At 32.5% G+C, this 15180-nt stretch overlaps 3 protein-coding genes across 4 annotated transcripts; all 3 read right to left on the bottom strand.

Moving 5' to 3' along the window:
* Nucleotides 1-195: 195 nt before the first annotated feature.
* Nucleotides 196-5173, bottom strand: LOC120267419 (actin-depolymerizing factor 11-like). 2 transcript variants are annotated; one of them, XM_039275058.1, is made up of 3 exons: nucleotides 5015-5173; nucleotides 1022-1287; nucleotides 196-641 (listed from the first exon to the last, which is right to left on the bottom strand). In XM_039275058.1, exons 1-3 carry the CDS (start codon nucleotides 5033-5035, stop codon nucleotides 491-493), a joined length of 438 nt encoding a protein of 145 aa, XP_039130992.1. In that variant the 5' UTR covers nucleotides 5036-5173; the 3' UTR covers nucleotides 196-490. The 2 variants fall into 2 exon arrangements, with proteins under 2 accessions (XP_039130992.1, XP_039130991.1); XM_039275057.1 differs by lacking the exon at nucleotides 5015-5173 and having other exon boundaries at nucleotides 1022-1329.
* Nucleotides 5174-6036: 863 nt separating this feature from the next.
* LOC120267418 (U3 small nucleolar RNA-associated protein 18 homolog) lies at nucleotides 6037-10143 on the bottom strand. Its single transcript, XM_039275056.1, has 3 exons — nucleotides 10005-10143; nucleotides 9077-9165; nucleotides 6037-8020 (listed from the first exon to the last, which is right to left on the bottom strand). The coding sequence occupies exon 3, from the start codon at nucleotides 8003-8005 to the stop codon at nucleotides 6218-6220; it is 1788 nt and encodes a 595-aa protein (XP_039130990.1). The 5' UTR covers nucleotides 8006-8020; nucleotides 9077-9165; nucleotides 10005-10143; the 3' UTR covers nucleotides 6037-6217.
* A 1446-nt stretch (nucleotides 10144-11589) lies between these two features.
* On the bottom strand, nucleotides 11590-13168 carry LOC120267390 (transcription factor MYB13-like). Its single transcript, XM_039275027.1, is given in 5 exon segments — nucleotides 11590-12123; nucleotides 12125-12131; nucleotides 12230-12279; nucleotides 12281-12360; nucleotides 13033-13168. Coding segments are annotated over 5 exon segments (807 nt in total).
* Between the last annotated feature and the right edge of the window lie 2012 nt (nucleotides 13169-15180).

Genomic DNA, 15180 nt, shown 5'->3' with positions numbered 1-15180 from the left:
ATCATTCACAAATAGTGAATTCAAATCATAGGTGAAATATATTTCTGGGAGTGTGATTAGTGTTGTATGTGAATGATTCCAGAGCCCAAGTGTATGTAGGCTCTATCCTCACTTAGCACACACCCCTGTTTTTTTAAACGGCCTAGCCATTCATCTTGGAAAAAAAGCAACATGCCACGAGCCAAACAGAGCTTATAATAACTCAAAGTTTCATAACTTTACCATCACCAAATAATAGAAATTGTACACAGGATCAAGTCTGTAAAAGAGTTGTCTTGGTTTTACAAGTTCTCTTGGTACACAAATGATATGACAAAGCTTCCTTTAGTAGCACCCCATTTATGTTCTTATATATATATATATATATATATGATGTTCAATCATCATGATAGAGTTTTTTCCAGAAACTAAAAATCTTAACAATAAAGAGACTTTGCTCAATTTTCCATGATTGATTTCATTGCAAAGTCTCAGATACCTGATCAGGGAATCAATTTGCCCTCTCTCTGAGAACATCAATATCCATCTCAGTAGGGTCAGTTGCCTGGATCTCGTAGTGAATCCCGTCTAGCTCCCGCCTGAACCGATCCTTTGAGGCAGCATACAACATCTTTGCTCGGATTCGGGAAACTGCTGGTGACCTAATCATAATATTGCAAGATAATTGTGCATTCATTCACAACTTTGAAAAAATAATACTAGTTTCAGGGATAAGGATCAAGAATGGAAAAAAAAAACACAGCTAAAAAACACCACTGAACTCAGACAAGAGTTCCTAGCACAGTGATATTCTGCTTGTTACTTAGGATGAAATACACTATGGATCTTACATTCACAAACTAATATCGTTTTGTTATTAAGATACGTAGAGCGCACTTATGCATGGAAATCGCATTATATATATATAAATATATATGGGAAATATATAACAGATGGAAACATCATTCACCAGCAATAATCAACACTTCCATAATCAATTAGAACTCACAACACAAAAGGCATGATGTAAGATGAAACTCACCACGCAACGAAGAAGATCTTGCTTTTCTGACAGTTCTCTTCAGTAACAAAGTCAAAATCATAAACAGCGTAGCGACAATCATTCTCTGGCAGAGAAGCCACAAAGTTATCATAACTCTCAGTTGCAGCCCCAGTCTTCTCCACAATAACCTCTTTTCGCTTTTCATCGATTTTGAAAACCACATAACGGTGCATCTTCTTCCTTTGAAGCTCTGAGAAGATGTGCTTGCAATCATCAGCAACCCCCATTCCAGAGGAAGCATTTGACTGAAAATGAAATTTTATTGTCAACATTAAAAAACTCGCTGATGCAAAGATTCAGAATTTGGAGATCAGCACGAACATTAATTATTTATTAAATCCAATACATTATAATTTTTTGAAAGTGAAAAACAAATAAAGATGGAGAGCTGGCAGTAGCCTATTTGACCAATTCTTGCCTAGCTCAACTACCATTCATTGTGGTGAGATTTGGACAGTGCTACAATGAACTATACAGGAATATGACAAATTTTGGGTAGAGGTAAAGGCTATTCACATGAATTTAGGATAAATACAAGGACATAACAAAAAGATTGACAATAGAGTTCTAAGATTAACCTCCACCACTTAAATGTTTAAAGTTTATGCCAAACTCAGGTTGGATATCCCTTACCACACTGTACAGGATAAGAGGCTCTCTGAAAGCTTAGCATCAGGGAAGTTAAAGTGATTTATTTTCTAAAAGTAGGACAACAACACTATGTAAAACACCAACAAATGAATGAATTACCAAAAGTTAAAAGGTTGAAATACTAGCTTACTGCATATCATAGCCCTAATGAATTAGAAACACGATCCAACAACCCAAACTCCCTAGGCAGTTAAAATCAATAATCATATGACTCCTATTACGACAGTCAAATTGGAACAGATCAGTTTCAATCTTATAATAAAACTGTGTACCACAGCATTGTTTACTTTTACTAACAGATGAAACAAAAATATAAACATCAGGAAAAAAAAAGGAACCAATTTATGCCACACAACTGAGTTCATACAAGCATACTTTGTGTGGTTCAAAGAATGATTCTAACTACCATTAGAACAGGAAACAGTCAGGTCCATGATCTTTAACTTGCATTTTGTGAAATTTGCGAATAACTACATGAAATTGAGACTAAAGCTACCCAAATTGTGCAGATAATCCAAATGTTGACCTCAGCATTACATTTACAGTAGGAGCATGAACCAGATTTGAAACAAAGATGAGGAAGCTTCAATCAATAGCTGTCGCATGGGGGCCAACTTTGCTATTTAGTTATCTAATTTTGACATAATTATCCACCATTACCCAATGATGAGGCTTGGCGTAAGTTTTACTTCAAATGAAGACTAAAATAATTTAATACAGTTAACACTATACATAATATAAACCATCACACTGTTGTACTAATAATGATAACAATATACCCTCATTCAGTTGATGTAGACATTGTTAGATGCTGTTTGTCTACAGATAGTAGGTTAAACATTTGCTCTGGAAAAATATTACATCTTAAGACTCTAAATTGAAATAAAGTTGTGAACAAAACAAAAAGCAATCTAGACAAAATGACAATATCGACGAAAGATTGAGAAGGACAAACTTATTTTATAAATGTCTAAATCAATAAAAATGGGTAATCGGAGGAATTTAGGTTGTCACTAATGATTAAAGAAAAAGGTGAGAAAATTCAAGAGAGGTCCAACCTAAAGGGCGGATCTATGCAAATTTACATATATTTAACATGAAACATGCTAAATTCTCATCATACAAATATCACTGCAAGTTGACATTATAACCACCCATCATAGTAGGACAGCATAGAGGATGCGAATTAAGTTTGTGGTAATGAAGCTTAAAAGAATTTTATTAGAAAATAAGCAATCAAATTTATCAACTGGGGACTTGCCAGAGAAGTTCAGGTGTATGTATATTGCTAACATGCTTATGACAGTTACTGCCTGCTGCAAATCTAACAGAGGGAACAGAATACTAGGAAGCTTTTAAAGGAATGCTGTATGCATCACCAAAGCATATGCCCAGCCTTGACAAATTAGATTTGTCACCTGTAGAGTGCACCCTAGTTTTCCATCAAAACAAAAAGTGGGAAATTTGTTAAACAAGGTACTATATTGATTATGGCACTGGTGCTTGCCGCCTAGTAGAAGCCTATGCTTTTCTACTGATTGATGGAAGTTATAAATAATCTCATAGAAATTTCAGCAGCTAGTCCATCTATGTTATGGCTCATAAATGGCATAGTTTAAAGCTCCAAAACTTTTTATTCATTTTAAAATCAATTAACAGTCATGCTCTGTCACCAAAATTACATTCCCTAAACATAAAAGGCATAATTCACAATGCTTCTGAAATTAGTGTGGTGTTATGAAAGTATAGTTTCTTTTATTCTAGAACATCCATTAAACCTGTTAGCTTTATGAGAGTCAAAATGCTTCCTAACTACCAGCAACTTGCCACCATTTCACAGTCGCATACTTTTGTATACTGCTTGACCATTCCAGAACTGATTTCTGTTCCAGTAAGTGTCAAATAGAATCAAAGGAAATGACAATAATATTGAAAGAGAGCAGATTATAGACAAATAAAAACAGAAAGGGAGAATCCGCTACAAGGAGCCAAAGAACTAAGTCACAGAATATGGTAATCAAGATCATCCACTTCAGGTCTTATAAAAAATAGAACAAAACTTGTTTCTGATCTCATCAAGATGGGTAACAATTAAACAACAGGGAACAAAACAAGGCAAAATTTTGCATGACAACCTCTGCATACATGCCAAGTTTTGCCTCCTGCTAGAACTCAAATGAAACTATCATATCTTTTCACAAACCTTTCAATTCAAATGACCAGAGAAGACAACAATCATATTCAATTCAATCCACAAACAAAAACAAGTTTGGAAAGCAATAAAGCAACTAGCCAACTATAACAACCTAAACACCCTCAGACTTCGAATTAAGAAGATAACTTGCTCTATAATGACCAAAAAAATCAATACTTTAAAGATAACAGTTAAAAAGAATCACAGCAAATTCCAGCAAACAGTCAAAAATTTCAAAGTTTATACCAACAGAAAACATAACCTAAATTGCTTGCCATTCATGACTCTAACATAAGAATCTTGAAGAAATAGAAAACAAAAACACACATCTTTCGCTTAAAGATCATGCTATGCTCAGAAGCCACATGCTTCTTGATGCTTCTAACCAACCAATCAAAGACTTGACTACCACATGTTTTGAACTGTGCAAGTTCTACAAACTTCCTCCATTTTTGCTCATTGGGCCCAATCAGTTCAATGAAAATTTGAAACCCTGCTTTCAAATCAACTCAAAATAGTGTTCACCATAAACCACATGAGAAACCCCAATTTGCTTCATCACAAGCACAAACAAAATCACAAGAAACTTATATCACTCTGAATATTAGGGTTCTTCCAAAGTATAGACAAGAAGTAGTCCAAAAGGAGCACAGAAAGAATCAAGAGCAATACCAAAAATATAAATCCAAATATCATACTTTGTTGGAAATTCTAACCAAAAATCAAAGACTAAGTTCCCATATGTTTCTAATAAAAGCATCAAAGTTGTACAAATTTCCTCCATGATCCCTTGTGCTAAATCAGTTTAATGAAATTCGAAATCCATCCCTTCAAATCAAATTGTGAATTTATCCCACATAAATACTTCCAGTTTACTTCATCATCACAAACACAACAACAACAACCAGACGCAACTCGAATCTCACCAAAAAAAATTAGAATTCTAAAAAAAAAACCCCAAAAATCACAAACAAGAAGAGCAAAAAAGAATCAAGATCAAAACCAAAAACCGGATCTAACAAGAAACACAGTCTCACAAAATATATAATCAAAAAACCAAAAATCGAATTCACAGACACACACAATCAAAAATCCAAAAAGCATCAATTTGATGATCGGAAACTCACCGATGATCGAAGAAAAGCCATAGCAACGATCGATCAATCAATCAATCCAAGGATTTCAACGATCACAGCAAAACGAGAAACCCTCGAGGACGATTAAATACGAGAAAAATAAAGAAGAAAAAAAAAAGATGGAGAAAAAGAAAGAACGCGATGAGATTCGCGTTGTGGGACTGAGGAAAAGATTCGTTGGTCGGGAGAATCAAAGCCGTTGGATCAAATATGGACGGCTGAGATTGTTGGGAAGTGTTGGTCTTCGTAGCACTTTCGGTCAGTGATGACGATGATCATGTGATTAGTAGTGGGCTTTGGGCTTGGGCCTGGTCCAAAGCAATATCAAGTGCTGGGGAATTTGATCGTACGGTTGAAATTGTGAGTGCGGTGGTGGTCCCATTGGGATGTGTGGCTGGATTTCATCCTCATCCCAAAACAAAGTTCGCCACTCCTTGCCTTTTGAGTGGCTTGCTTTGCATATTATATCTTTTCAATTTTCAATAAATATATAAACATATGCTTGTCATTTATTATAATTTTTAAATATTTTCTATTTTACTTGTAAAATATCATAGTTGTTTTGTACATCCTTAAAATAAATTTTGCATACTTTTCCTAATAAATTTTAAAATTATACAAAAGGATAGAATATCATAATTTAAAGGGATCTGCTTCAGTTTATCCAAGTTTAAGGCGTACATAAAATGTCAATCTTTTAAAAGTATTAAATAGACAATTTACAGTGAAATATCACTACTTTTTTATATCACAAACAAAATGTATATAAAGCAGAAGCAGGGTAGATAATATCTCCTCATAGCAGACTTAGAAAACTCATTTTATCTGGTCAAATTAGAGTAATTTCCTGGGTTGTTCCACATGACATGTAAAATTATATGTATTGAATATGATGAAGACAAAAATGACATTAGAAAGCTCTAATCAGATGCATGGATGTCACACATGAAACAATTGCTGCAAAAATGAACAGAGATTGAATATGTAATTCCTGCGTGTTATGCTACATCACAGAAAACAACAGACGATTGTTTCGTCATAATTAATTTAATAGCATGTCCTTCTCGAGGTTTTCGAACAAACACAAAAACAATACGGGTACAAGAACAACACAGCATCAAACTGAATTAATGAAAATGTAACCATTATGTGATAACTTCCGTGTTTTGGAAAACTAGGGTTTCGAGTGTTTAGTTAGGCCTTCTGGTAATGATGCAGTTTGTACAACAGAACCTTTCCGGTGGCATTACCCACAGCCATGAAGCCTCCACCCGGACTGAAATCTAAACACCGAGGATACTGCAGGCTGGACCTCGGGGGAGGCCAGTTCGAGAAAATGTTGAAGGAGGGAACATGGACAAGTCTCAAACTGTTCTTCTTCATCCTTGAACACAACGCTAGTATCTGCGCATCGGGATTAAATTTCAGGCAATCAATCTGGGTGGATAGACTCTCAATTGTCTTCAATGGCTTCCGCTTTCCACCGAGAAATTCATCTTCTTTGTAGATGTTCACAATTCCACTGGTTGAGCCAGCCGCAAACAAACTACTGTCAGGTGAAGTACAAAGGGAAGAACCGGCCAGGCAACCCTCGTCAACAGCCTTATGAATGCAAGTCCTAGTTCTGAGATCCCAGTGGTAAACATGTCCATCACCACCACTGCTCAAGAGCCGTTGCCCGCCATCTGCAAAAGCAAGAGAGCGGGCACTTCCATTCATCTTCAGAGTCCCGATCAGCTCTTTCGTTCTTGTAGAAACCAGTAGGATGTAACCTTCATTGCCAATGAATGCAATTATACTTGAATCATTAGAAACTTCAAAGACCTCCAGACTTTTCTCTTCCCTGCCTGTCAAGGGACCAATTTTATCGACACTTGCTTTGACCAAATCAACACTGTAAAAGAACTTCCTTCTGCCTGATAAGATAACCTGAGATCCGTCAGGTAAGAATGAGGCTTTATGGATTGGGCAATCTTCGATGAAAATGCTCTGTACTTTAGTATTGCGTTTTCCATCCACTTGGAAAAACCTAAGCCGCCTATCAAGTCCAGCAGTCAGCAGCAACTGGCCATTCCTGTGAAATTGGATGGAATTTATGGGACCATTGGAGGGTTCTTCGCCATTAGCATCCATAAGCCTTGAGTACTCCAGAAGCCCAGGCAAGAGCTTCACACGATCTTTCACAACAAGCTCATCATTGCTCCTCAGTATGTCATCACTAACAATGCGCTCATACCCAGGAGCAACAGTGATACCACTTTCATCATCAGACTCATTGTCAGAATCATGAACACGCTCTGATTTCCGGTCAATATGTGCCCATTCTGTTCCAGGGTTCAGCCTAGAATGCTGTGCACGCAATCTAGATACATAATCAGTGCCCGAGATCAACCCTTCCCCAGCTTCCTTCCTCAATTTTCTCAACCTAGGCACCTTCATTATGTCAACCTTTGTCATATTCTCTTCCTCATCAATCCACGCAGGTTTCTTTTCTTTGTTTAACTCTTCCTCATGAACCACTATCTGATTGCCTGTCAACATTTTCATGGGTGGCGCAGGTTGCGCACTGTCCATTTCTTCTCTATCTCCTCCATCATCAGACAGAGGCTCCCTCTCTTCATTCAACTCTTCTACATAAGACTCTATCTCATTGTTGGTTGATTTATTCACAATGAACAAAGGTTCGGCAAGACCCTCTTCTTCTCTATCTTCACTGACTTCTTTTCCAAAGTCCAGAGGAGAATAAATGGTTCCAAACAAGAAACTTTCAAGTCTTTTCATCTCCTTTTCTTGCTCAACCTTTGAGTCCTTCTCACCTGAGGATGCAGCATGTTCTCTTCTCCTCTTCTTCCTCTTGAGGTTATCTGAATTATGTTTGTCCTCTGAGTTCAATTCTTGACCAATAGAATCAAGTGTTGTATTGTTTGCAACCTCTTCAAACTTTTTCTTCTGCTCCCATGATGTTCGTGAAACCAAGCTCATTGTGATTGTACAAAGCTGCAATACAGGAGACAATGTAAGCAAGTATTCATCACTGACAACATGGAAAAGTACTATTTGATTAGACTAACATAAATATTTATCAATATATTTTTTAGGGGGAAAAATACTTGATTAGGATGACTGCATGCCAACTGACACCTAACATGTTCTATCAATATAACATGTAGCAAAAAAACAATACAAAGATCATTGCATTGTATACCCACAAATAAAGGAGATGGCATGAATTAATCACATAATTTTAGAAAGAATCAAGGGAAGACAAACAACACTGAAAGGATTTTTCTAGAAAAGCAAAATGGCAGTGCATTCTACTAACTAAATTGATATAAAATTGTGAACAAAAACAAAAATCAGTCTTCACAAATGCAATATCCAGGAAACAATGAGAAGGATAAACTTAATTTAGGAAGATCTAAATCAATAAAAACGGGTGCTTGGAGAAATTTAAAGTCATCACCATGATTGAAGAAAAGGGTGAGAAAATCCAAAAGAGGTCCAACCTGAAGGATGGATCTATTCAAAATTACATGTTTTAACATGAACCACTAAATTAATAAAAAATGCTAAAGTGAGGTTCAGAAATGAAAGATAAATTCTCATAGTACAGATACAACTGCAACTTGACATTATAAACGGCCATGATAGTAGGACAGCATAGAGGATGCAAATTAAGGTTTGTGGCAGCAAAGCTTAAACAAATTTCATCGACCAAATAAGCAGTCAAATTTATCAACTGTTACCAGAGAAGTTCAAGTCTATATAAATTTATATATAGCTAAGAAAACATGCTTATGCCAAAGAAATGACAGAGTTATCATCCCCTGCCAGTCTAACAGAGAAAACAGATCATAATAGGAAGCTTTTAAAGGAACGCTGTATGCATCACTGAAGCATATGCCCAGGCTTGACAAAATTAGGTCTGTTACCCGTAGAGTGCATCCTCAATCGGAACAAAAGAACTTTACATGATGACACTTTCTAAACTGGCCTTGCTTATCATGTTAAGCAATTGCGAACTTATGAATTTTAGCAAGAGCAATTGAATACCTAGAAACCAAGTAGGTCTTGTTGCTCCCAAGATTGCTCCACCCTCTTTGAACAGGGCTTCCAGAGATTGCCAATATAGCCAGCAGGATCTGCAAAATATAGTCCCAGTGCAAGTTTCAGGATGCAAAAGATGGGAGTGATAACTTCTAATTAGTAGCTGTCATTTGAGCCCTTATAAATTTACAATTTCTTCCCCTTAGTTATGTAACAAGTTTTACCATCCACTCTTGCCGGGAAAATTTGGAAGGCAATTTACATTCAGATAGAATTTTAATCACAAAGTAATTATTTAAAAGTTGGATCATCTTCAAATAAAAGTTTTTTTTTCCTCCAAATCATATCCAAACTTCACAACCACTAAACCAACTAATTGCAACTCGTGCTTCAACAAGACTTCCTACAGATCATGCTGACCAGAATTCACTCATTTGATCAGAGGTGGGAGACAGAAAAAATTATGGAAGTTTGTAAACCAATTGTGCAAAAATTAACACTTTGGACAATTAACATAAGAGCCAGACAAACATAGTTACAAGTTAAGAATTACTGCATCATAATGCAAACTCCTAGAGAGGATATACTGCCGTCTTCCAGACAAAACAAATCAAAAACAGTTATAAAATTTGCAATTTTGTAGACAAAAATTCAACATGGCACATATCAAACACATAAAAAACCAAATCTTTCAACAATTGCAGCATCTCAGAAGAACAAACAGAAACGAAGATTCAATAAGCTTCAGCAGCAAAAACACAAGATAATCAGCTAAGTATCATGGCGATTTGGTTTACTACGAATGTAGATTCTTGAAATTGTACGAATTTATAGATAATAAGGTGAAAAAAAGGGTGAAAAGGAAGCACGAGGTGTTAAACCTAGAGATAATTTTTCCAGATGTGGGAAGGAGAGGATGAGAAGAGAAACATACCAGTGCCGAACCCTAGAACCGATGAAGAAGTAGATCAGAGAGCACGTTGAGACGCCATTGAGAAGGAGATAGCCGTCGCACTGAGATCGAAGCGCGAGATGAATTAGGGTTAGGGTTAGGGTTAGGGTTTGGAGCAAAGCGGGCTGAGAGAAGAAAGGGTTTAGTTTTGGTTTTGGGCTTTTATTTGGTGTTTTTTTTTTCAAATTAACCCTAATTTTTTTAGTAATTATCCAAAAGCTTCTTTGAAGCATTTTATGTTTTTTTGTTAACCTTTTTTTAATTAAAAAATTCAATTAATTCTTAAAAAAATGGGATATTGATTTATTGTAAATATTTAATTTACAACTTTACACTAAATAATTTATGGAATTATTTTTTTCTTATATATCTCTATAATATGGGACTCTATTTTAACATGTTTGGAATAGGGAGAGCTCAATGTAATTAATGGCCTAAATTCAAATTTTTGAATAAAAGAGCATAATTTATTAAAAAAAACTAATTTCTTTCATTTTCTAATAAATATCCAAAATAGATATAAAAGAGTGTAAATATTTTTTTAAAAAAATCTTTTCATTTATAATAAAAAAATAAAAGTTAAATAAGTTATTTTATAAATTACAAAAAGCCTTAGAAATTCTACATAATGAATTTACTAATAAAATAAAAACATTAAAAATCATTATATAAGTGTGGAACAATGGTAGAGGTTGTATTTGTATAGTTTAATTAATATTAATATTATTATTATTCTGATTAACAAAACCACATGAATCAACTCTTATTATTCGTTGATTTAATAAATAATGAAAATAATAATTAGGGGTTGGCCCCCCAGCGCCGAAAATGTGGTCAAATAATTTCATATTTTCTTCATTGGGTTATATATAGCACGGGAATATCATATTTTTGGAATGTGATAATTTGGTCAATATTACCAACAATGTGATTACTAACTTAATAAATGGTAATCTCACATTCCCGCCTGAATGTAAATTTTTGCCCGTTACCTTCTTCAAATTCAATAAAATCTTAAAAAATATCAACTTTTTAAAAATTTAAAAATTAATAAAAATTAATATTTTTAATAATAAAATTATTTATTATTAAATATTTTTAATATTTATTTTAAAATATTTTTAACTTTGATATATTTAGTACTTAATTATTAGACAAGGATATTTTAGCAACAAAATAATTTGTAATAAAAAATTCTCAACTAACCAAACACTATAATGTTACATCCCGATCATACAATTGTCTGGTCAACAAAACAAAAATTACACATATTTTCATAAATATAACTTAGAAATCATATTCTTAGTAATTATATCTTGGTGGTAATATAAAATTCTTTAAACCAAACGACTTTTAATTCTTGTTTTGATATTATTTAACCATTATATTGAATTACAGTTCAATGCAATTTAGCGTTTCTAATAAATATGGCAAAAGATCGATGACAAATATCAAACACCACATAACATAGTTCATAATGCCCAAAATCTCTTATACTTAATATTCAACCAAAGTCAAAGATAATTAAAGGATATACATACTATAAAACATATATAGAACCAATGGTCTATTCCTTCAAACCAAGTTCCTCCTCTAAATAAGCCAACCAACTCTTGTTCTCAACCATTGTTCTTGACTCATCTTGACTAAGTGTTTCGTTGAAACAAGTTTGATCATCAATTAAGCTCCAAAACTCTGGCTCAATTTGGTAATCCATTTCATCATCAATGAACTTGGTTGGGTCTTCTTCATTATCATCTCCTTCTTTATTCTTGTTGTTGTTGTTGTTGTTCTCAATGTTCTCATTGTTTAAAAGATCATGAGACTCTTCAAGCATCAACCAATGTTCAACTTCCAAATCATCAAACAAGTCAATGTAGTTTGAAGGTTCATTATTTTGTTTGCTTATGCCATCTCCTTCATTTTGATTATTAAATGCGCATGAATTCATGGATGATGATGATGATGACGAGGATGATGAAGTTGGTGTTTGATCATTTGGAGGATTTGTATTTTTGGTTTGTATTTGTTTCTTTAGGTAAATGTTCCAAATGTTCTTGATCTCATTATCAGTTCTTCCTGGTAAGCAAGATGCTATTTTTCGACCATCTGTGTAATATCAAGTGGTAAACATATATTAATTTTTTTTCGATTTAATTTAAAATTTTAAGCCGATAAAATGATACATTAATCGAAAGAAAACGTACTTATTGCCCCATGATTGATGTAATTTGATGATCGTGTTCTCTTCTTCTTTTGGTGAAGTTACCACGTTTGACATCAGGTCGAAGGTAATTTATCCATCTTAATCGGCAGCTTTTCCCGCATCTTGATAACCCTGTGGACATATATATTGACAAAAAAATAATGAGATATAAATAATTTCATTAAAATAAAATTTTTAATTTGAGAGAAGGGAGAGAATGTATTTGGTCAACTTTATTAAAATAAAATTAAAAAGTTATATCATTTGATGATTTTCCAGGTGTGTGTATATATATTTATAATATGAAAATAATCATTATCATGCACATATAAAAAAATATATAAGAACTCTTGAAAATGCACTTCATTTAACACGATAATATTTACGGTATTAACATATTATTATATTTTGTATTTTTAGTATTTTAGTATATTATGTATTTCAATTTTTCTTTTACAAATCATTGTTCTCAGTGATTTATCTATATTTTCCAAAAAAAAATGAGAAAAAAGAAATCCAAATATTATTATTAAAAAATTACATTAAATTACATTTTCTATCTTTCTTTTCTTATCTCATCTTCTTTTTTTCAATATATATACACACACTCTAAAATGCACTTTGATTAATGATCTCTCAATACTTGCACTTTGTCTCCCAACAACACAAAATGAATTTTCTACATAATATTTTTATAAAATAAAAATAAACCTCTCCCTCCATAATAATAATAATAATAATAATAATAATAAGATCTAACACTATAAAATTAGAAAGAAATAGAGAAAACAGAAAGAAGAGCACCTGCAAGTTTGGGAAGAGCTCTCCAATTAGCATGTCCATGCTTCTCAATATGTTGAATAAGCTTCTTATCTTCCTCTGGTGTCCATAAACCCTTGTTCAACTCTCCATCCTTCTCACAACACTCTCTTCTTCTCATCCTTCCCATCTCTCTCTCTTTTGTTATTCCTCTTCACCACCTTTCTCCTTCTCTTCTCCCAAGCTTGTATATATATACATATATATATATATGATATATATATCTGTGTGTCAGTGTGTGTGTCTAACTATTAATAATAATATACAATGGTTTGGTGTATTGGTCTAACCATTATTAGGAATATATTAAGGTTTGGTTTTGTTTTTATTTTATTAAGATAGTCAAAAAGGTTTTGCATGACCACGTGATCATTTGGAAGAGACAGAGAAGCCGGGGATTGAATATTAATTTTTTGAATTTGAGGTTTTTGTTTCTATGTCCTTGTGAAAACTACTTAATTATGTAATGGAATGCTTTTTTTTGGAGAATCTGTGAAGAATGTGGATAGGATTATTGCTTATTTTTCTAAAAAAAAAAAGGATTACTTCTTATAATGTATATTAAGTTAGTTATCTTAGATTTAAGTATAATAATAAAAATTATACTTTAGGCACATCGGTGAACAAGATAATGATAATTTATTATATCTTAAAGATATAACATCTTTTGATTAGTATAGGATATAATAGAGAATCTCCTACTCTTGCTCTCGATTTTTAATTCTATTATATTCCCCATAAAGAAATTTATCTTTTTGTCTTTTTACCCTAATTTATTTGTAAATCATTAATATAGATTTTTTTTAAGATTATCTATTATATTTTAAGACCATGACTTTGGTTATTTGGTAATATCATTTGACAATGACTTTGATAGCTTTATTTTTTTTATTAATAAATGTATTACCATAGCTTCTTGACTATATTGATGACTTTTTTTTTATAGTTTTTTATAATGAGTTGGGTATGATTTGTAATTTTTGCAAGTTACTTATAGGGTCTATTTAGTGAATAGGATAGGATAAAAATTGATAAGATATGAGGGTTGGATAGGTGTAGAAAAGCATATAGCTTATTTTATTTTACCATTTTTATCATGTCCGAGTACCAAATAAGCCTTTAGTGATATTGTTTATGGGATTTATTTATGGGTTATATATATATATATAATATGATATGATATAATGCTTAGAATAGAAACTAATATATAAATAAGCCAAATTATGAAGGAAAAGCTCCAAAAATCTATTTTAAAAAGGTATATATAACTATATCAATAACATTAATTTTGTCTATTTAATTTCCATACAATTCATATCATATTATGTCATTATTTGATCTACCAAATAAGTCTTTAGATATTTGTCATATTGTATAAACTCTAAAAAATATTTATTTTTTTAACAAAAAATAGTAAATTTGAAGAAGGGATAGAAAACTAAATTTATTTTAAGAATTATATAGACAAAAAAAAAACCTTTTCTCTAAACTTTTTGCATGGAGTGTAGTATAATTAAGAGATTTGTTAGGGACTTCAATGAAAAAGCCATTTAAATAGTTATATCACACAGCTATAAATTAAGAGCATGAAACACGCCATCCATAACTCAAGTAAATAATTATTACTTTTTTTTATTCATTATTTTAATAAAAGCTTTGTTAGTTCAATAACTATTTGTGAAATGTATAGTTAAGAATTTTATTGCAATTGCATGTTCAAATGTGCACATGGAGCATGAAAACTTTGATTAATGGAATGTTTATGTTAATATGAGCACCATAATTAAGTTGACATATGTTAAATAATTGTGGATTATAAAATTTTATTTAATGATGATTATGATTAATTAGTTACTTTACATGAATGGTTAAAATATACTTGGCATTATCCCCAGTTTCTTCATCGGAGTTTTAAAATTTTGTGAGGAATTTTGAAACAATATCATATATAAAATAATATAATTAAACAACTTAACATATAAACTATTTTATACCTTAGATTTTAAAAGTCATTTATTACATAAATAATTAGGTATAATTAATGTTTTTCAATTATTAATATTATATAAATATAAATAAAAACTTCAATATTATAAAAAGAATTAAAATTGTTTTTTGAAAATGCTCTCAGAG

The sequence above is a fragment of the Dioscorea cayenensis genome, chromosome 8 (assembly GCF_009730915.1).
Source record: "Dioscorea cayenensis subsp. rotundata cultivar TDr96_F1 chromosome 8, TDr96_F1_v2_PseudoChromosome.rev07_lg8_w22 25.fasta, whole genome shotgun sequence".
NCBI classification, from domain to species: domain Eukaryota; kingdom Viridiplantae; phylum Streptophyta; class Magnoliopsida; order Dioscoreales; family Dioscoreaceae; genus Dioscorea; species Dioscorea cayenensis.
This window is presented reverse-complemented; position numbering and strand designations above follow the sequence as displayed.